Here is a 22,858-nt window from a genome sequence, read left to right as displayed (position 1 = left end):
TGCAAATCCCAACCACAAAACACTGCAAGGCTTCCACATATGGAAAACAGGAATCCCTGGTAACCAAGGACAAAGTGTCTCACCTAACAAGGGAAATTCACAGCATGCAACTGCTTTGGAAAAACCATCATTTCCAGGAGATTTCCCCAAGGTTGCTTACTGCAGATGTTAGGGGCTGTGTCAGGTAACACCCTGCGTGCTGTTTCCAACACAAACACACACATCTTGGTCTCTGCCTCATCCTCATTCCCCCCACTCACACACAGATCAGTGATGACACTGCCTCACCTGGATGTCCCAAATCTTATCACACATTCCTTCCCTGTCCCCTGGGCCACAGGGCAGCTCCATGGAAATCACTTTTTTTTGCTTTCTTCTCCTCACCTCTTCAAAAAAAAAAACCAAGATAAAAGCCAAACCCACCAAAAAACAACAAAAGAAAATTTCACCCTCATTGAAATTCTCCAGGTCTTGCTGGAATTCAAAGATTGCACCCTAAATGTTTGTTTTGATGCTTCCTACAGGAGCAATGAGCTACTAGTGAGCCATTTAGTTAATGATACTGCTCCCAAAGCAGACAAATTTCATGCCTAACTAGAGAAGTTAATATTTGTTGAGGTGTAATGAAGTAAACAATCAAGCAGGGAGCATACAACAGCTTTATTTTATATTTAGAACGTCTTTTTTTTTTTTTTTTAAATTTTAATTTCTTTGATGTTTTCAGCAGATGAGGTGCACCCACCCCATGTGGAAGATGGTGGGACAAAATTGAAATAACCCACTGGAGAGAGCCAGAATGCCAAGATCACCCCCTGAAAGAACCCCTGGGGATTAGAGACAGGTTAACCAGGAAAGGTCTTAAGGAAATTGCTGGCAATCAGATACTCCTCTCCCAGGAACCCAGGTAATGAGTATCCTTGTGAGAATCCAACACCTGGCTATAGATTAAAGGGCTGGTTTCTTTCCTGGCTGAGCTCACAGCATGGCTAATCCCAAATAAACCCTGCTTTTCCTGTATGGAATTGGAGACAGTAGCAGGATCAGCAGAGGGAAATCTGGCAGGGACAACACTGCAGCCAGGTGAGCACACCTGAGACAAAGCCCTGCTCCAAGGTGTTCTCCTGCAACCTGAGTTCATTTCTGCAACTGAAACAGGCTCATTACAGAGACAAAAATTAAAATTTTTTGGTCCTGCCTGAACTGGTTGCATCCAATTTCTTTCCAAGCTACTGATGGATTAACCCATTAAATCATGGAAATTACTTTGGTCACTCCTGAAAGTTGATATCTTTAGCTATCAGCACAAAGAGCTGCCTACTTATTTCTGTGCTGAGGAAGTTTTTTATCCTTATTAAACATAAAAAACCCCACTTCTGCTCTCAAACTGAACACAGGAATGCCCTGGCAGTGAAGTGGGAGCCATTTGACATTGGCACAGTGAACTGCTTTTCTGCCATGCAACACTGAAGACTAATTTATTTTGATTGTGTCTTTCAAAGGATTGAGGTAGTTTCTAGGTTAAGAGAGGCTAAGAAAAGCTAACATGGAATAAGTGCCAATTTTTAGTGTTTATTATATTCTTGGTACATTCAGAAATATTGGTACATGCAAATGTGTGGTAATGTTCCTTTATTTTGTTTCTTTTTAATTACCCTGAATTTGGACACTATTGATATCTGCAAACAAGGTCTAAATTTCACTCCCTATTCTATAAAAAAAGACAATTAAAGATGGTTACTCATTTTAATTTATATTTAGATATCCAGATTTCTAGAACAATATGTTCTAAACTGCTCAAAGAGCATCCAAATTTCTGTTTATATGGAATAGTATTGTGCCTTTTTACACACTGATAGAATTGGTGATGAGTTATAAATGAGTTATTACTGAGATTTTTACCAGCTACAAGGGAAGAAAAGGTTTTCAGCCTGACCACGGGATACTTCCTCTGGAAAAGTGAATTACTGGGTTTAAATTTGGGAAGAATTTTAAAGAGGGCCCAATGATTTCAGTGTGATTGGTCCCAGGTGATCACAACCACACCTATTAACTCACAGGAAAAGGAGCAAAGCTGGGTAAAGAGTTGTGAAATGGAGATGAAAACTGCAGGAAGATGAGCATATTTGATTTAAATCTACCTTTTTTAAAACACAAGTTAGATATTTAGTTTCTAAGAGGGGAGGGTCATACTCAGGATGCCCACAGTGGGTTTTGCACCTGTTTCCCTAAATATAAATGTAAAGCTCTGAACTTCATGAATTTGACTCTCTCTGGAAGGTTAGCAGGTGTCACGTTTTGTGTTTCCTAACAGAGTAAAATTAATCAAATACTAAAAAAAAAAAAAAAAAAAAAGTAAATACATGAGGTATTTGTACCTATGAGGAAATACACACTCCCTGTGTTTCATATATGTTGGGCTCTCTCTCCACCCAATTTAAAAACAAGCAAAATTCAGGGCTTACAATCCTTTTACTTTGGCATTACATCCTTTATTACTTTTAATTTATACAGTAAATTAAAAAAAAAAAAAAAATCAAACTATGAAGATGCTGCTGACAGCTCCAGAATTGAAAATATCTCCCCTCCACAGATCCCATATGGAAAAGTTCACTTTTAGAGTAACTTTGTGTTTGACCTGTGTGGACACAGGGTGGGCTACTGAGAGCTCCTTTATGAGGTCAGCTAACCAAGCAAAATACAGCAAAATGCACGACAAAATCAAAAATTACTACCAATGTAATTTGCCTGTTGTGTCTGGATTATTCTGAAGCCATTTTTCCCCTTCCAAGTTTCACAAATTTCTAATGTTCTGCATGGAATCTGTGCACGTATGCAGCATGATGGATATTGAGGAAAAGGGTCCTTGAGGAGAACCTTTCATCCTAAAGATGAAAAGAAACTTCTCAGCCTTCCAATACAATGACTGACAAAAAAAACCCCTGACTTCCAGGAAGTCAGGCAACATTCCAAGTGATTTATGTGGAATTTGTGTATCAGTTTAGTGCCATCATTTAGGGTTTCCATTGAGTAAAGCAAATTTTTCCAGTGCAGTTTTATCACCTCACTGCCAGTGTCTTTGATTTATGTGCCACTTTAAGAAGAAAAGTTTAAGGACACATAGGACAGTGTCTTTTACTTGAGATGGACACAAATATCAAAACTATCCAGTAAAATAAGCAGGATGGTAGAGAAGAGGAGGAATGAATAAATAATAAAAAAAAAGGTTATGGGAGTATTACATTCATGACTTTTAGAAGCAAAGATGTCTCCTTCTTAATCAAAGGTGTTTTAAAGCATTAAAATAAAAAAGTTTTTCTACTCCTGATTTAGATAGTGTGCTGATTTGGACATTTCCTTAGGTGTAAAATCTGTTTCACATCAAGTTTCCACTGGGCTTGAAGACACAATAAAAGGGCTACAGGAAGCAAAGCCCAACAGGGAAACCAACTCCCAAATCCAGCCAAGACCCACAGGGTGCAGCCTAGCTGAGAAAACTTCCAGCTAAAAACCTGGAAAAGCAATAAATCAAGGGAACAACCACAGGGCTTAGTGCGATCTTGAGCAACCCAGCTTTTAATCAAGACAGGCTGTTTGTTGGGATGAGACACTGCAATGCAGCTGGGAAGTCATTAAGGTAATTATGGCAGAGAGTGTAGCACAGGTGGCCAGAGCAGATGCCCTTACAGGGAGAGCCACACCCCAAATAAAAAATAAACAAAATACTCAAAATACAAAATACTCAGCATCAGGAGAGCTGCTGTATGAAGGTGGGACAGTAAATTTTGCTCCAATGTGCCAGCACCTGCAGCATCCAGGGTTTGTTGGCTGGCACTGACAGGCAGCCCATTCCCCAGCTGAAAATAAAGGATTTTATCCCAATGTTCAGGATCACTACCCTTTTAGGAACCTTTCTTCCTCAAGGAGCAATACTTCTCCTTGTTGAAAGGATCTTTCTCCAAGAGCCAGCAGTGCTAATCCAAATGTCAGCTCCTCTAAAGCACAGACATGTTTTCAAGGAAGGAATGCAAATGCACTGTGTTTTCTGCACAATTACCCAGTTTCCAGTATATCATAAACCTAAATATTTTTATTTCTCCCTGTCTGAATTTCAACTGCCAGAGGGCAGGGCTGGGTGGGATTTTGGGGAAGGAATTATTCTAAAATAAGGGTCATACAATTTAACTTAAATATAATAAAGGCAGTTAATTTGATGGTTTATGCAGATATTAAATTGCACTTGAAAAGATTTTACAACTCACCAAGGAAATAAAAGTTCTTTCATGTGTAACATTTAGTAGTAAGTGGATAATACAAGAACAAACGTTTTTTAAATTTTACATTAATCAATGTTGGTGCACCTAACTGTGCAGTGTGATCCTTAGCTGCTGTGAATAATATAAAAAAAAAGATTAATTTTTTTTGATCAATCACCAGACTTTCAAAAGTCTTAGCAAAGCATAAATCTGGCTCTGTCAGTTATGTAATTTCTCAGAATAAAGACTCATTTTGGGGCAACCACATTTATCTGCATCACTTTACATGCTGAAGCAGGAGCAATAAGAAGGTGTGGAGAGAATATGCAGATATATATGCAATTTTGATAATTTCCACACAAAAATCTCAAAGTCATATGTTGTAAATCCCTCACAACAGGATTTTTAAAGGGGCATGGAACATCTTGATATTTATACTGTAAATTTATTTTGGCCATGGCACATGGTGTAACACAGTTTGGCAGCCACAAGTATTTCAGAGGCAGAAAATCATCAGGTTGTGGGGTAAAAAAGTCAGTATCAAGTTTCAGGAAGGAAGGGGAAAAAAAAATATCTATAGCTTTAAGGGAAAGGGAAATGAGATTATTCCTTGGGATGAACCATTTCCAATCACAGCCTGACAAAAAGAGAAATAACTTAAACCAAGGTAAATTTAAATGGCTAAGTACTAAAACTACCAAAAACAGAGTTTTAAAGAGGAGCCTTCACAGATGGAACTTTAACTGCACGCCATAACTAGCTGCTGTTACAACAAGCCTTTTTAAATTATTATTAACTTTGATCAAAGCTTATTAACCAGCAGCACCAAGCCACCAGTGCATTGGACTACACAGGAGAGCTAATTAAATTTAAAGGGCCACAAAGTCCTGAGGGCATAACACACAATCCCCAAGGCAGGAGCTTGAGTGGAGGGGTGAGAACATTTGCATGGTGAGGCAGTGGGAGATGGCAAGGTGCTTGCTCTTATTTACTGTGGGCTCTGCAGGGAGTTTAACACAACCAATTCTGAAGCTGTCCTTGTCATCAAACATGCAGGAAAATGTGGGCACTGAATGTCTGGGGAAATATGGAATATTTCCACACACCTCAGCAAGAAACACAGATCATAAAGTTTTATTTCACCCAACAGGGCAGATCATGACATCCCTCCTTACCCTAAGGAGAAGTGGCTTCTACCAATTAAAATGTGAAATATTACTAAAGAATTTAGGGACAAGAGAAAATAAAACAGGATGCAGGCTGACTGTAAATTTGTGCACAGCAGCAGACACATATAATAGCATTTTAAACAGAAAATAACAACAAATCATACAACAATTTCTTCCCTTGCCTACATCCCACCTGCTACATCATCCTTCCTATCTACAATAGATTGCAATGATTAAATCTTTCCCTGCAGTTTTGTCATATGCCTGGGAGAAGGAATAATATTCTCTTTTTTTGGTCACTTTTTCAAGAGTGAACTATCACCCTCCTTCTACCTCTCAGGCTCCTGGGAAGGCAGCAGAGAAGGGGAACATTTATCCCAACCTTGCTCATGTTTTAAAGGCCCCCTGACACTTGGACCACTAAAACATTTTTCAGTTCATAAAAGGAGTTGATTTGCAGGACAAAGCCATTATTTCCAACCATGATATCGAATTATGATTCATCAGTCTGATATTGTCATTTCAAGATCCTTAGGAGGACAGACTCAGTAGCCAGAGTAAATAAAACCTATAAAATTCAGTGTAGAGGGGAAGAAAGAGGAATTTGTAATAGCAGGGTTGTCCTTCACCAGAATAAGTGTTTCTGTGTCCTAAAATGACAGAAACATCTTGCATCAGTGTGGTAGCATCATGCTGGGTCACCCATTCACTCCTGTGGGCTAAGAAACACAGCCTGGCAGTTTCTGGGGTTTGTGGTTCATTTTTGGGCTTTTTTTCCTCTTAAAGAACCATTGTGTCCAGTTGGCACCAGCACATGAAGAGAACCACAGATATTATTATCCCTCTCCACACCTTCTGTGATATTTACAGGTCTGCTCCAGACTGGGGGAGCTTTGCTGAAGCACCAGAAGAGAGAACTCACAGAATCTCACCAACCCTGCAGCAAAACCTGGACCAACCCTGTCCTGCTCCCAAGAAACATTCCTGACACTCCATCCATGAAGAACAGCAGCAGGATTTCCTTCATCTCTTCCTCCTCTCTCAAGCAGGAGTTCACAGGCATTTCAAGCACCTGACTCGTCATCTGCTGCTTCAGAATTTATTAAACTGCAGTGAGAGGTGGAGTTCTGTGCTTTTCTCAACTTCACATTCACAGCCCCAAATAAGATTATTTCAAATAAATTCCCCCTGTGCTCATGGGATGATCAGCAAAGCTCATGTATAGAATCACATACAGTATTATTTATAAATTATTTATAAATGTTGTACTATTTCTAAGGGGTATAATTCTCATCAGCTGTTTTTCTGAGTCCTTTAAAATTCTTACTAATTCAATTTTACTTTCTTCCTTTACAAAACAAAGCATTAACTACATCAGTGTGTAGACAAAACCTACCATGTTTCAGTTGATCTTTGCTTTAAGCTAAGAAGCAGAAACTGTTGTGAGAAAGTAAACCATAAATCAAACCTATAAATAGTACTAGAAATGCCAACAAAACAAGAAATAGGTAAACTTTTAGGCTCCATATTCTGCCCCTTTACAAAGATTACAATTAATCACTCTTACTCATTTTCTTACTGTTTTTCTTCATTGCATCAGATCAACACCAGACTGATAACTAAATAAGTCATTCAATTTTCTTGTAATAAACATTAGCAGGTTTTTCTTCCATGCCCACTGAAACACCTTGGTATTTTGATTGTCTCAAAAATTCAGGGAGAAGAACAGTTATTGGTGGTTAAATAAAACCTTCAGACAGAGCTTTGCACTGCTGGTTAACAAATCCTGGGGTTTTTTTGTTGCTGATTTTGCAATGTCTGGATTTCACAATGAAACATCTCATGAGTTGCTAGAACAGAATTTTATGTTGTGATGGAACCACCCCAAGTTTTCCCCTCTCAATCAACTGCTGAGCACTGCTGCTTTTTCAATTAACAGTGAATTATTTGGACATGCACATAAACAAATGCATTTTTACTGTGCATCTGTGTGTGCCTGCACACCCCTGCCTTCACTTTCTTTCAAAGAAGTTTTCTAATTATGATCTTCTCTCTTGATTGTGAGTTTCACTAATTTCTACTAAAACTACCTCAATGATCCTCTAATTCTCATTGACTCCTGCAATGACATTTCAAGTCCAAAAGGAAAATAAATATAAAGATGGAGCTGGAGATAGGAAAAATAAGATGAACAGGAAAGAAAACCCCCAAATATGATTTATGTCTTGGAGATCTTGATGCTTCATGTAGCTTTGAGTTTCATTATCCACTCTTTCCACTCATCCCTCAATCACTATTTTCTCCCTAAAGATATGGCCTGCCTCCTGTTGGGTGTGAAAATTCCAGGAAAGACTTCAGATATTCAGCACCCAGCTGTGCTGTCCCATTGTTCCCTGCAAGAGAAAGCTGTGCACAAAGGAAGAGCACCAGCTGACCTCAGGGATACTCATTGTGAAGGCTCAACAGAGCCATTGCCTTGGAAAAGCTCAGGTGTGTTACCCAAAGCATGAACTTCATGGTCTTCATGCTATCTGCAAATTTTGCATCTCAGCTCTTCCAGTCTGGACCAAACCCCTGAGGACTGCACTCCTCAAAGGAAAAAGTACATTTTTTGTCTGCCCCTCAAATAAAAATTTGTAACACTGATCAGTCCCTCCTGACTGCCTGATCAGAGCAGTGGGTGTTGGTTTCATTATTAAATAAATATCTCTGTCTCAAAACTCTCACTGAGTTGGGTGCTACTGAACTTAGAACACCTCCCACTCTTCCTTGCCTTTTCACAAAACAAAATATTTCTCATCCTGTTACCTGAACTGACCAATCACCACCTGGCAGAAAAGACTTCTGGAGGGCACAGTGCAACAATTAAATTATTTCTTTCTGTGATCACAATTTCCTCCACTTGTCTGAAGCTCTGCCTACTTTACATAAAGCCAGAAATTCCTCAGCAAACAGGCCCCACGTGAGTGACAAAGCTGTTTGCCACTGGCAACAGGGTCCTGAGCACTTCTGGTTCCCAGAAAATTGCTGTTTTACAGGAACACATTGTTGTCTGGATAATCTTTACCTGTGGTGGAAATAAAAAGTTCCAGTGAGAGAACCCCATAGCAAACTCTGCAGATCAGAAGGGAAGTCTGTGCATGTATTTTTGTGCACATATATGTATATATCTATACATATATATAACCACATAACAACTATCAGTGCAGTTTTGAAACTTTGATAGCATTTACCCCGTGTATTCCCACTAGTTTATCACAAACATGCCAAAATTCTGATTCACAGTTAAATATCTTGTACTGTATAATGGGCCATCACTGCATCCCACACACTTTACAAGGCTCTAGTCCTGGAAAAATTCATCAGATTAGGTTTCATGAGCATCTTCACAAGGCCAAAAATCCTCTGACAAATTAAAGTGGATTCTGCTATAAATACATTTTCATTCCATTTATGCACACAGCTCTTTTTATAGCTGTTAAACCTCTTCTCTTTCCCCTTTTTAAACACTATTGAAGCTGTCAGGAGCTACCTTTTACACTTTATCAATCATGGCACACACATCATGTTTCCTAGAATTTAAAATGAAATTGTTGATGGTTCAGATACTGTTAGACTGTCATTAGCTCCACAAAGTGTGTAATTTGTCACTTTGCAAGAAATGACAGTGCCTTCACTGGTGCAACATGCTTTTAAACCTCCCCTCTCTAATTTGAAAATGCCAGTATTGTACTCTGCTTGAGGAGAGGTATTTTTAAGGCTTGCTGGCTGGCTTCTCACAGAGAAATCTGTCAGGTAGTATTTTGCCTGCCTTAAGCTTTATTCACACAGAGCCTGTCTGTGATAAGACAATGATTTCTGTCTTACCTGATGGCAATGAGGCCCCTGCTGGATTTTCACTTTCCTCATCAGTGCTGGCATCATAGTTGTTTTCTTTCTTTATAACCATCTGAGTGGTAGCTATACTATCCCTAAAAACATCAAAAAATAGAAAGAAATTAAGGTATTTTTGTTTCTCAAAGGAATAAAATTATTCAGGGGGAATGTGTATGGAATTACCACCTATGGAAAGGGCAGGGACATGATCTGATTGGAAAATCAACTGCAGCCCAGCAGAAAACAGGACAGATCCATCAAACAGTCACTTCTTGGCTACAGCACCCACAGCAATTTGCAAGGATGCCAGAAAGAATCCTCCTCTCCCATGGCTTCCAGGATTGGTTTGGAGAACCCAGCACTGAGCCAGGAAGAACTGCCACTCACTGTCAGGGCCAAGGAGATGGAAACTGAGCTGAGCTAAACTCAAACATGCACCAGGTACCACACCAAGAACTCCAGGGGGAATGAAATACCTCGAGCATTTGGCATCCACTGCAGATTCCCTGGCTTCACTCAGCAGCTTCTGCAGGTTTCTTATCTTGGCTTTCTTTTCATTCAGCACCAAAACAAACCTGCTGTAGAGGTCAGCCTCCAGCTCCTCTTTAGCTTCCACGCATTTTTCCAGCCTGCAGCACAAAATTAAAAGTGTTACACAAATCCTTCTGTTTCCTGGAAGACAATTCTGTCATGAGGCCAGCCAGGAATCCCCACCTTGTGCCTGAAACAGGCCAGAATAAGCTTTTTTTTTGTTGTTGCTTTTCCACAAAGAAGTGCAATGAACTCTGCTTCCAAAAGGGGAAAGTTCCCAGATGTGAACCTTTCTCTTCATGCTATTTTTTTTTTTTTTTTTTGGTTCTTGCCCACCTCCATCTGAGACAACTAAAATTTAAATGGGCAAATGTTCTGTTTTCAATGCTGAATCACAACAGTGGGCATACCTTAGCAGGATACACATAATGAGATTATAAACAGGTTTGATTCACCTTGACAGGTCTAAAATCTGGACCACACACTGGTGTGAAATATACTTGAGGAGGAAAAGAAAATTCCAAAAGATAAAAAAATGTTTAGAAGCTCTTAATACCTTCAGAGTAAAATACACTTCAGGTTTTCTAAAAATTTTAGTATGCACCTGTGGGGAGATGAATGTCAATAAAAGGAAGCACGATGGGAGCATTAAATTAAGAATATAAAGTCTCATAAGCAAAACTCATAAGCAAAAATACAAGCAAACTGAACACACAAATCAAGTGATTTGTGGCAAATGTAATTCTGGGTTTAATTCTTATATTTCATAACTCTTCAGTCCTTGGGTTGAACCACAAACATTTTATTAGCTGTGTACACAAGAAGCAAATAAATATCTCGATAATCTCACCAATCATGGTAAATACAGTAAATAGTCATAGCTTCAAAACATTTTTTTCACCAGCCTGTGCAAGGCTTATCATGCTATTAAACCCAGACATGTAACAGATTTTAAAAATATTAATTTATAAGGAAAGAGATTTCAACAGGCTTCCTACATAAATACTAATTACTTTGTTCACAGATCAAAACCATATATGATGTAAGAAGCAAGACAATAGCAAAAAAAAAAAAAACCCTCCTGATTTTTATGTTGTGGTGAAATGTGTGAAATCTCATGAAGTATTAAGCCTACTGTTCAATGCTTTAGGGATATGCTTGATAGTTGATAAATAATTCATCTAATTTAAATGCAAATAGCAGAACATCATTACCATATAGATCAGTTCAATAATTCCTAAATGAAAGATCATAGGTACTAATCAGCTACCAGGAGACTTTCCACCTACAAAAGGGAAGTTAACTGTTTAGTGGGGAATAAACAGACAATTCACAAAGAATCATAAACCCTAATGCAAGGGCCCAGAAGAGCCTGGACATGCTTGATACTAATTATTTCCGTATACATAAAAACTGGGAGGAAAAAGGATTTTGCCTAAAATATGCTAATCTTGTCTGTATCAAATCCTGTGGAATAATCCCCTCTCCCACACATAAACCAGAGAAAGTGGTTGCTCTCTGCTGAGGCTGGTTCAAATATTGAGAAATGTGGCTGACTTGGCCAGAAAAAGTGGAATTTAAGATAACTCCAGTGAGGCCCTTGAGTGCTGCAAGGACATCCCTCTGTGAAAACCAAATGGAAACTTCCAGTGAAGTAAAGCTGATGCTGCCTGGACTGTGAGTGTTGCAGTGGAGAAACCCACTGCAAGACTAGCCAATTTCTTCAGCATCTGGAGAAAAAACAAAAAAAATTAGCATCTTGAACATTAGAATTAGAATATTAACTCTTCCCTCTGGGCAGAACCAATTAGTAGTGTGCCATTAGTTAATCTTACATGATTGTTTTCATTTATGTGAACACCTTTTTCTGACTTTTTTTCCCCTGTTATTCAAAGCTATCCACTTCCAAATACATTCTCCAGACACAGAATGGCATTAACTTGGCAAAGCACTCAACTTGAGAGCACTGAGCATCACAAAAGCCTCACATTAATAATGCTGTACTAGCAAGTTAGGAGCCTTTAAAACACACTTTTAAATGGCACATCTGACGTTTTAAAAGAGGCTGGTAAAATGCAATGGTCCTGGGGACAGAGGTGCATTAATTGTGCAGGTGGGGTGTCTCTGTGGAGGATTCACTGAGCTACGTGAGCACACTGCAGAGCTGGCTGGGTTTCATCCCAACACCTCGGTGGCTGCAAACACAAACTCTAATTGCCTTTCCTCACGTGCTGCTGCCTGTGCCCCTCAAACACCATCTCCCCAGGCCAGGTGGAGGAGCTGCTCATCTCACAGATGAGCTGCCAGCACGACGAACCCAAATGGGATTTAGTGGCTGGGGTGGTGCCTCCCAATCTGTGCATCCTCAGGTCTCTCTGAAATGGTTTTCAAGGTGGCAGGCATCAAACATCCTGCTCAGCCCTCAGCAACCAGACACTGTCAGGGACTGTGACAAACAATAAACAGAGAAATTAATAACAAAATCAAGATTTAGAGTGCTGGCCCAACACAGAGCAATCACACATGCTCTACGGAGGTGAACACGAGCCATGGAACCTAATGGCATTTCTTTAATTACTAGTGGCAACTTTCACAATCCAACACTATGAAGGAAAGAATTCAGCATGTCTGGCATTCATCCCTGTTCCCAGTGCTCTAAAATAATTCCTGGATCTCACAGCACTGCTCCCTTGCATTTCAGATTCACCCTCCCCCCCCAGCACTGGCAATGGTATGGAATGTAGATGAGCTAATGCTGAAGACTCAGTTTCAAGCCCAAAGTACCTTGCTTGCATTTTTATAATCTGCTTGTGGTTTAAAGACACTGTCACTGCAGTTGACCACAACATAAATTGGCAGCTATTTTGAATTTGGCTTGTCTACACAAATTTTAGATGCCCGATAACAAAATACATACCCAACGCCCTAACCAAAAATTGGATTTTTATTGTTCAAGGAATTATTTTGCTACAGGTTATTATTATTTTAAATTTATTTAAAATTCCATTATCATGGAATCACAGATTGGTTTGGGTTGGAGGGGCCTTAAAGCCCATCCAGTCCCACTCCCTGCCATGGCAGTGACACCTTTCACTATCCCAGATCACTCCAAGCCCCAGTGTCCAACCTGGGATATATCAGCCTTGAATTTTCTATATGGAATAAAGATAACAGTTATTCTGCTCTGGTATTTTAACCATCCCTGGGGTGTGCACACACACACACACTCTCAACCCCAGGCAGCCACCTGCTCACCAAAACCTCCAAGAAAATTCGAACAGGGAGATGGAAATGGGATGATTGAACAATGAGGGGCACAAAAGCAGCTCTCAGAAAACCTCCCTGCTATGTTTTAATTCTAATGAGGTCCTGAGGAGTGAGGCTGTGAGCAGAGGGAGCTGCAGAGGCTGTGCTGGCCTGGAGCACAATTCTCCACACCACCTGCTCTGCGTTTGATGTTCCAGCACTCAGCACCGTGAGTGGTGCAGGATGTAAATCCTGAAATCCTGCCTCCCGAACAAAGACAGGCACAGCTTTGTTCAGCTCGGGGCAGCTCTCAGTGTTTGGAGCTGAAACAGCAAAGGGAGGCAGCAGGGTAGAAGTGGGCTGTGGTAAAAAATAAATAAATTAAAAAAAACCCCACCACGCCAAAACAAATTTTAAAAAGTAACAAAAACAAACAAACAAAAATTCTCCCCACCCTCCCCCCCCAAAAAAAACCCAACCAAAAAGCCCAATACTTCTTGAATGAAAATAATCTGAGAATTATTTTTATTCTGCATGTAACAGACATGGCCAAAGAGTGGGACCATAAAACCTTCAGTGTATATTTTGAAAATCCATTTTTCATCCGCTCAAAACTATAAACACACTAAAGAAACCCACCAGCTTGCACTGAGAACAAAGTCATGCAACTTTGATTTTTTTTTTCTCTCTCTTTTTTCCTCTTTTTCCTCCTTTTCTTCGGGGTTACTCTGTAAAAAGTGCCACCCCACCATGGAAATTGATACAAGCACTAATGCCTCTTACACATCAGCGTGTAATGCAGCACAGAACACGGGTTATACAATACACCATTGTTCAATTACACTGTTAAGCAGTAAAACACTACTTAGGGAGGCCCTCTGCTTGTCAGGGAGACTGTCAGGAGAAACTGTTACTCATTTTAATGAGAGGGGAACAAAACTTAACTCCTCCCCAAAAGTTGGCTTTCTTTTTCAAGGTAAATTAAGGCAAATTAGCTGCATTCTTTCATCAATCTTCCTGGACTGCATGTTTTTTCAGGTAAAGCTAGAGAAAAGCAAGATAAATCTCTGACTGTTCTGTGCTAAGTGTTCTATGCTCAGTGAAACAAGCATAGATTATGTCACTACAGGATGACAGACAATTGAGATAGTAAATGCAACAGCAATTACAAAAATCTCGTGGAAAATAATGGCACTTTTTTCTGTAATACTGCACTTTTTTTCAATTGCTGCTTCTTCAACAAAGAAAACAGATGAAAGAAACAGCAATTCATTGCCCACTCAAAAATGTAAATAATTTACAATGCCAGTCCTAAGAATTATAGGAAATAACAGTAATGAAAAGGCTCCCTTAAAGAAAGCAAAGCAAATTCCACAGATTTTGAGGTGTTTGGGGCATTTCCTAACTCATAAACTAAAACCACCTTTAACTCCAAATTTTTAGTATCAGTTGCATCTTTGTCAAAGGGAGGAGATCCACAACCACACATAAAAATGCATTAAACTTGCATAAAAATTTCTGTCCACTGCTGCTGAGCTTCTCAGGTGAATCCACCTGGGAACTCACCTCTTCTCCACGTCACTCCAGCTGCTGAAAAGCCTTTCATTTTCTCTCTGCAGATGCTCAGTTTTGGCCTGCAGCTTTCCCAGGCTGTCCAGGCAGTGTCCAATGAGCTCCTTGAGCACCTCTGCTGGGCTTGGGACTTCCTGCAGCTTCAGAGATCCAAGCCTGAACTGGGACACAAGGAAAGAACGAGTTATTTCAGCTGTACAAGAAACTTCACTGAGGCTTTGCTCCAGTAAACTTGAATACATCTTTAATGAGCATAAGAAATACCTTACAGTGCTCCAGATCAAAGGGAGATAACAAATTTATCATGCAGAGAATGGAGGAATATGTGGAATAACAAGCAGTGGGGATGCCCTACAGGATATAGAGGAGGTCTGAGCATATTTGTGCTGCCTGATCTAGGACAAATAACAGAAAAGTGTTGTTTTTGTCATGTTAATGGGAAAAATAGGTCAGGCATACCTACAAACCAGTGCCAGCTGAGCTATGACCATGCAAACCTGGGTGAAGACACATTAACATCCTTACTTTGAGGGAGTGGGAGAAGGAGAAGGGGTTATCAAAAAGCCTGACATAAATTTTGTGGCATTTCCCTATGGAGAGGAGTATTACCCATCTTTTCAACTTGAATACAGAGCTAAAACTTCTTTAAGAAAGCATAAATGTAAGTGGTACACACTAGGAAAGAAGTCACTTTGTTATGGCACCTCACCTATTAAAATCAGAAATGCACTTTGATTCTTTTTTCCCCCCATTTTACTTAGGAGGAATGGAAAATTAATTACATAAAATATATATTATATATATTAAAAAAAACTATTATTTGTTAACTTTCAAAATTCAAGTTTCACTAATGCCATGCATAAGTTTAGGCTGAAAAAAGGCTCAGGATAAACTGCTCACAAAGCTTTCAAAGACATTGTTTCCAACTAGGAACAGTCCCTCCACGCAGACCTTTTATCAGTGGAATAAACTGCCATAAACACATGACACCATCCTGACCTCCTTCAGCAAGGTCAGTCTGTCAGAAAACGTGGAAAACCCAAAGGTTTAATTCCCAATTAGCCACCAAATTCACGTGTGCTGCCTCTAAAGCCTTGCTGTCCATCTGATGGCTACAGATGAAAAGATGCTTTTAATTTATTTTTGGAAATTAGATTACACTATCAGTAGCCCACAGATTGGCGTGCACCCCCTGAATATCACACTTGCTGTCTGACAGCATTAACAAAGATGGACGTTTGTGTAAAAGGAAACTGTTTTTCATCACTTGCAAGCCACCACCATGCTATTTGGATAAAGAATTCACAGAGATAGAGAGGCACAGTAGCACAGATAAATAGCATCACAGCCTTTCACAGTGAAGGAAACAGCAAGGAGAGCACATCATTTTTGTCTTATGCCTTAATATATTCAACTGAAACAGATATATTTAATCAGGGAAAAAAAAATACGGTTTTCGCTGCACAAAAAGAGTAAAAAATGAATAATACTAGAACAAGTTAAAGTGAGTAGCAGTAGAATTATTCTGAAAGCCTGGTACCACTGAAAAACCAAAATCATGCCAGGTGCACAGCAGACGCTCCAAAGGCAATTGTAGACATAAAAAACAAAACAAACAAACAAAAAAACCACAAAAAAAGAAAAAAACAAAAAACAAAAAAAAAACCCCAAAAAAAGAAAAAAAAAGAAAAAAAAGAAAAACAAATAAACCAAAACATTGCTACAGGGACACAGAGTATTGTGCCCATCTTTTCAGGTGCTGAAGTCCAACACTGACAGATTACCTTCACTTTAGCTTTTAGTTCAGTCCTTATGCAAAGCAGTTGACTATTACTATTACCTACTTTCTCACAATAAAATTCACTGTCCTGCTTCTGTGTCTCAAGACACTGAGAGCTGTGGGCCATTTCTAGGAGGCCACAAAGGTGAGCAGAGCCAGCCCATCGCCAGGAGGCTTAAATTTATCATGCAAGTGCTGACAAATCAACTAAAAAAGGAAGAAAAATAGCAAGGTTTTCTGCAAAACAAGTGTTCTTCTTTATCTTCCCTCCTTCCCCTAATCTTAATTCATCCAGGAAAACAAAGAGTGTTTGGATAGAGCCCTAATTAGAGCAAAACCAATGTGACAGCCTGGAATAGTGGGAGGTGTCCCTGCCCATGGAAGGGAGTGGGATGAGATGGGCATCCCAAAAAAGCACCCAGTGATTCCATGAAGCTGGACTGGGTGCCTCACACAGCATGTCCACACAAAGTGCACCAAAAGCCCCCTTCCCCGAGGCTGCTCCTGCAGCAGGGAATTGTTTTACACCACCTTTTCGAACGCAGGGAGATGTCAGCACTAACAATAGCAGTGCTGCTATCTGGGCAAATTGCAGCTGAGTGGTGCTTGCCCCACCAGGAGCCCAATGCTGAGAGGCTGATAAGCCAAAAAGGCAGCAAAGGACTAAAGCTACATAAAGGAAAAAAAAGAAATCTCAAGGCAGTTCTGCTCTGGAGTCCTGCTGGCATCCCAAACTGGAAAGCTGGTAGAGGAGAAGATGACAAAATAACACAATTTCACATCCAAGGACTGTGAATTTGGGACAGGCGTGTAAATTGCAGACAAAATTATATTAAAATTTAATGCTGTTGGGGGACAAAATAGGTCATTAAAAAGGAGATGTTAATTTTTCCCACACACTGATGAAACTTTCCTTGCAACTGAAGCAAGAAATGGTGCAGTTATTTGTCCTCCACCACCAAAACCACAGCAGGGGAACTGCAAACAGATCTAGGGAGATGCAGTGGAAGTGGTTAAAGACCAGGATACCATAACAAACAGCAAACTGGGTGGGATATCAAGATAAACAGCTCTTGCTTACTGCAGGAGTGAAAGAAAACATCATTAACACCTCACCAAGGTAATTTGACAAGCAACACGTCTTTGGTTGGATCATGTTTCCAACGTGATTTTATAAATTTGTAACGGTGAATTTTAATTTTTTTTTTTTTTTTTTTTTTTTTTTGTTAGCTTTGTAAATTCCTGCACGTTGCTGCTCCCCAGATGAATTTAAATTTCTCACCATCCTTACAGCTGCTGCAGCTCTCTGGCTCTGCATCATCTGCAGATGTAACTAATGTGCTTTCTACTTCCCCTTTCAGATCATTCAAGAAAACATTATGTAAAACACTGAAGCACTAAACACTTCATTTATACAGAGAAAGAGCAGATCTGGTAGAGGTCCCAGGGGACAACAGACTGACTGTGACTGATACACTGCTGCCCTTCAATATCTGTGTTATTGTGTGTTGGGATTTTATTTTTTCAAATTTTTATTTTCTTAAAGGCACAGGAAGATGAGCACAGAAGCATTTAGAAAACTGTGTTTCCTTAATCAAAAAACACAATTACCACATATCCACCAGGCCTGTATTTTGAGCTTAAGAAATAAAAACAAGAATTAGAAGGTTATGAAAAAAATGTCATTTTCCCCTGACATCTCACCCTGCCTGCTTTTGGTCTTGTAGAGATGAAGAAAGAGGTGTTCTGAACCATAAGACACAAAATAATTCAGAAATAACTGGAAAAGTTTCTCAGTTATTCTTCTAGATTCTTATGGGAATATGTGCTTCACATAAGAACATAACAGTTATTAAAAAAAAAAAGATAACACATTTTTTTACAGAAGATGCCAAAATTGGAAGTTCCTTTATTATACAGAGACAGTGAATTTTAATTCTGCATTAAGTAACACATATCTGCTATACATTCTCTGCATTACAACAGTCTAATAAAAATGAGAGTTATCATATCCAAGGCAATAATTATCAGAGGTTCTGCATGAAAGGAGGAGATATTCACACAGCAATGCCTTTCTTCTCAGTCAGAATCTTAAGCTAAATACTAGCAGTGAGCTTATTTCCAATAACAACAATTTTTCACTGTGTCTACAAGAGAAAAAAAAATCATGCTGGAAACTCTCATTACACCTGCTCTGCTGGTTGTGATTTCTCTCTGTATTAGTAAAATATCCTAACAACCCTTCCTAACAGTATTTCTTACCCACAACATATCTAGTGAATTCTACACTTCCACAAGGTGGAAAAAAAATGAAAATTAGATAGAGTCTGTCCTTTGTTGTCCTGGTAGAGTATAGCATACATATATATGTCTATATAATATATAGACATATAGATGATATCTAGATATGTATCTAGAGATAAAGATATAGAGAAAAAGATATAGGATAGAGATAAGATAAAGATAGAGATGATAGAGATATAGAGAGATACAGGAGATATAGAGATGATAGAGATAAAGATATAGAGATAGAGATATAGAGATAGATAGAGATATAGATAGAGATATAGATAGATAGATAGATAGATAGATAGATAGATAGATAGATAGATAGATATAGATGTATTTATACATATATATATGTGTATTTGAGAGCCTCTCTCTCCTATTAAATCTCAACCCACAGTATTTCAACTTCTCCTTCTCTGTTTTGAAAACTAATTAACGAATAACTTTTGGAGAGAGCACACTTGACAGATGCTTAGGTCTGATTTCGAAATGAAAACATTCCCAGCATGTGAACTGAATGGTAGAGGTTTAATCATGCAAGCCAGCCTTGTACAGCCTGTTACAGGCTTTAACTCAGCTCACTCAGCCTCCACTGCTCCAAGCCCTGAGTGAGACACAGAGATCCCTGTGCTCTGCCCCCAAAACAGCATTTCAGACTGAGCCAGCACACCCAGGAGCACCTACATCCTCGCAGACAGATGCTTCCTCCTGCCAGGTATTGCCCAAGCAATGTCCTTTCACCAGGGAAACATTAAAGAAGAATTTGAGGGGGAAAATAAAAAATTCCAGAGCAGCCCACCAGCATGGAGCAGCTGTGCAGTCCCTGTCTGGCTTCTTGGAGACCTGCAGTCTGTGAAAGCAGCTGTGACCCCTGTGCTGGAGCAGGAAAGCCCTGCAGATCCACACAACAACAAATCCTTCTGTCACGAGCACACAATCACAGAAGCAGGGAATGTGAAGGGTTGGAAAGGACCTTAAACACCACCCATCCCACCCCATCCCATCCCATCCCAGGCTGTTCCAATCCCAATGTCCAACCTGACCTTGGGCACTGCCAGGGATCCAGGGGCAGCCACAGCTGCTCTGGGCACTCTCTGCCAATTCCTGCCCAATATCTCACCTAAATTTCCCCCTCTTTTAATTTCTCCCCCTTCCCTGGTCCTGTCCCTCCAGTTCCTGATGCAGAGTTCCCTTCCCTGGAGTCCCTTCACGTACTGGAAGGTGTTCTGAGGTCTCCACACAACCTGCTCCTTCACAGGGTGAGCAAACCCAATTTTCTCAGCCTGTTTTCACAGCAGAGGTGCCCCAGTGCTCCTCATCAGCTCTGTGGCTACCTGGAAAACTCCTGCTAGGAGAAGGTGTTAAAGGTGTACAGGTGAGCTACCCTGAAGTCCCCCACCCATCACCTTGGTACTGGAAGCAAATTCTTTACTACAGAGGCTGAAAGTCTTAATTATAACAAATTAGACTTGAGTTAATTTAATTCCAAAGGAATTGTTACGAAAGGAAGTTGTGCCTTGAGATACAGCAGCTTTCTTTTTCGCAGTTGAGAGATGGAGCCCTTGCAGATTATTAAATATCAGCTCCCTCTCCCACTCCACAGACTCTGAAATAAGGTAGAATCAACAGTTGGATGAAGTTTTTGCTATGAAAATAGCTAAGAATTTAAAAGAGAAAAATGCTAATGAAAATTCATGTACAGGGTTAAAGAATATGACCTACAAATGAATGATGCTGACACTTACACAAAGAAAGTATTGTTACAAGCTTGAATCTGGAAGGCATTATACCATTTTTATTTCTTAAGTCAATCAGTGAGTGGTCTTGATTTTTTAAAGCTGTGCCACTATTATCTCGAGGGAAATCATTCAGCAGTAACTATGACATCCCTGGGTGTGGTAATAAAACGAGCACACCAACTTGCACAATACAGTGATGACAACGTGAAAGCAGAAGTTGCTTTTGTAACAGCAAACTCTAGGAAGCTAGAAAAAAATTACACAGCACCATGGAAGCCAAGAAATCTGGCAGGTTACATCAGACGGTGTAAAAATATGATCACCAACTCCAAAAAACAAGTTTAACACAAAAACCCTGCCTGCAGCAAACGTCCCCCCTGACGAAGGCATTACATCTGCTCTAGAGCAAAACAGCTGATGTGATTGGTATTTCTCTCAGGTTTTTACCACAAGCTGCAGAAAACTTCAGAATTGCCACCCTATCCACGTCCACTGGAAATTAAATTATTTCTGGTTTCACTATTTTGCACGGGAATGAAATTTAAAACATAATTAAAATATAATTATATAAAAATATATATAGTGAATAATATAAATAAAATAACATATAATAATAATATAATTAAATATATATATATATAGAGGAAACACAGATAAACTGGGAGCATCACCAGGTTTTTAGAACACCTGATACCTGTCCCCATAAGGTTTTGTTACTCCTTCCACCCTTCATCAAGCTTTATGCTCAGCCTTTCAGGCTCTGATCCTGAAAGCTCTTGATGGAGTTACTGACTGGGAAGGAGCTGTGCATCATTTCTGGGACCTGCAACTCTGTGCAATCACAACAAACAGAGTCACATAAACCCCCTTGTACAGGAATTCAACTTTTCAAAAGGTTTTCCTCATCTCATTAGTGTAGCTGAGTTATTTTTTCCTAATTTATCTCCCGAACACACACACACACACAATTGTATCAATTTGTTCTAGGACATCTCTATTCCCTGGATTAGAGTGTTCTTTTCACGCTGTCATGTTCAGACTCCATAATTCATAGATAAATAAATTTCTCAGCCAGCACTTTTTTCTGTTGGACTAAAGCTCCATGAAGCTTTGGCTATGTGTTACTTTCTCCATCCCTCACACAACCTTCCTCTGAATTCCAGCTTGCATTTCCTGACTGGGAATGACCAGGATTGCACATTTAATTTCACATATAAACCATGTCGAAGTAGACAGTGAAAACCCACAGAAAACAGACACAGACATTACTGCTGATAGTGTTCAAATGTCACATAAATCTGTTGGCATGTTTAGTTTCTTTTCTTTAACCCTGTCACGTGTACCCTGTGTAAGAATCACCAGGATACAGGGATTATCTACATTTTAGGATGCCTGGTTGTTCAGATAGTTTTGGAATTCAAAATGGTAAATGGAAATAGTAAGAATATCAGATAATTCTTAAATATTCCTCCCCCAAGGGAAAAAAAATCCCAAAAGAAACATGTACATAGGTTAGAGTACTAAAAACACCTACTGAGCAAGTAACTACTGGAATTCTTTCATGAATGGCATTATATGCATATGTCTTTCCTTAAAGACTTTGGAAAACTTCCTTGTTTAATCTCTACACTCCTCAGAAACACCATATTTCACATATCTATACAATCAGCTACTTCTGTGAAGCTTAATCCCACCCAGGCTGAAAGGGTCTTTAGCTACTGAATTTTGACAGCTGTGACATGGTCTGGTCAGGATCTACCCAGGCTGTGATTCCACTGCCTCAAAGTGCTCTGAAACCATTTTCTCAGACTTGCTCTAAAAAATATTGCTCATAAGAGCACTTCCTAGCTAACTCAAACATATATATATATATATATTTATATATATATGTGTGTGTGCATATATATATTTTTAATGTGTACATATATTTTTAATATATATATTTTAATATCTATATATTTTAAAAAATATATATATTTTTAATATATATTTTAAAAATATTTTTTAAATAGATATATATTTATTTATATGCAAGACCCAAATCAGATCTTTGTAAAAAGTGAGATGCATTTCCAAAAAACACACCAATTTTTTTGACCATTGTGCAACTGAATCCCTTAAAACTAGAAATGCACCAAATACTAAAATGAGCTGTGGTGGTAGCACTCAGCACCTGTAAAATCAGGTATTTCTTCCACATTTTTCCCCTTTTTTCCTCCCAGTGGTAATCACATAAATTGTTTCACTTCACCAAGGAGAAAAAAAAAATCAAAGCAATTAGAGTAAAAAAGCCAAAGGCAAAAATCTATAAAATTCAGGTGCATAAGTTACTTTCTAGAACAATAAATATGGAATAGGCAATTATACCTTATAGTTCCACAAACAGTGATAGCACGACTATTA

At 39.2% G+C, this 22,858-nt stretch overlaps 1 protein-coding gene across 7 annotated transcripts in view; it reads right to left on the bottom strand.

The window, feature by feature from the left end:
- Window positions 1-22,858, bottom strand: part of XRCC4 (X-ray repair cross complementing 4) — a 139,555-nt gene that overhangs the window by 70,233 nt on the left and 46,464 nt on the right. For all 7 annotated transcript variants that reach the window (XM_033086486.2, XM_033086489.2, XM_033086490.2 and 4 more), the window contains 3 exons: window positions 14,642-14,808; window positions 9,775-9,927; window positions 9,290-9,393 (listed from right to left, as the gene is read on the bottom strand). In XM_033086486.2, the coding sequence (XP_032942377.1) occupies window positions 9,290-9,393; window positions 9,775-9,927; window positions 14,642-14,808 (424 nt within the window). The remainder of the gene's footprint in view (window positions 1-9,289; window positions 9,394-9,774; window positions 9,928-14,641; window positions 14,809-22,858) is intronic.

The sequence above is a fragment of the Catharus ustulatus genome, assembly GCF_009819885.2.
Source record: "Catharus ustulatus isolate bCatUst1 chromosome Z unlocalized genomic scaffold, bCatUst1.pri.v2 scaffold_26_arrow_ctg1, whole genome shotgun sequence".
NCBI classification, from domain to species: Eukaryota; Metazoa; Chordata; class Aves; order Passeriformes; family Turdidae; genus Catharus; species Catharus ustulatus.
This window is presented reverse-complemented; position numbering and strand designations above follow the sequence as displayed.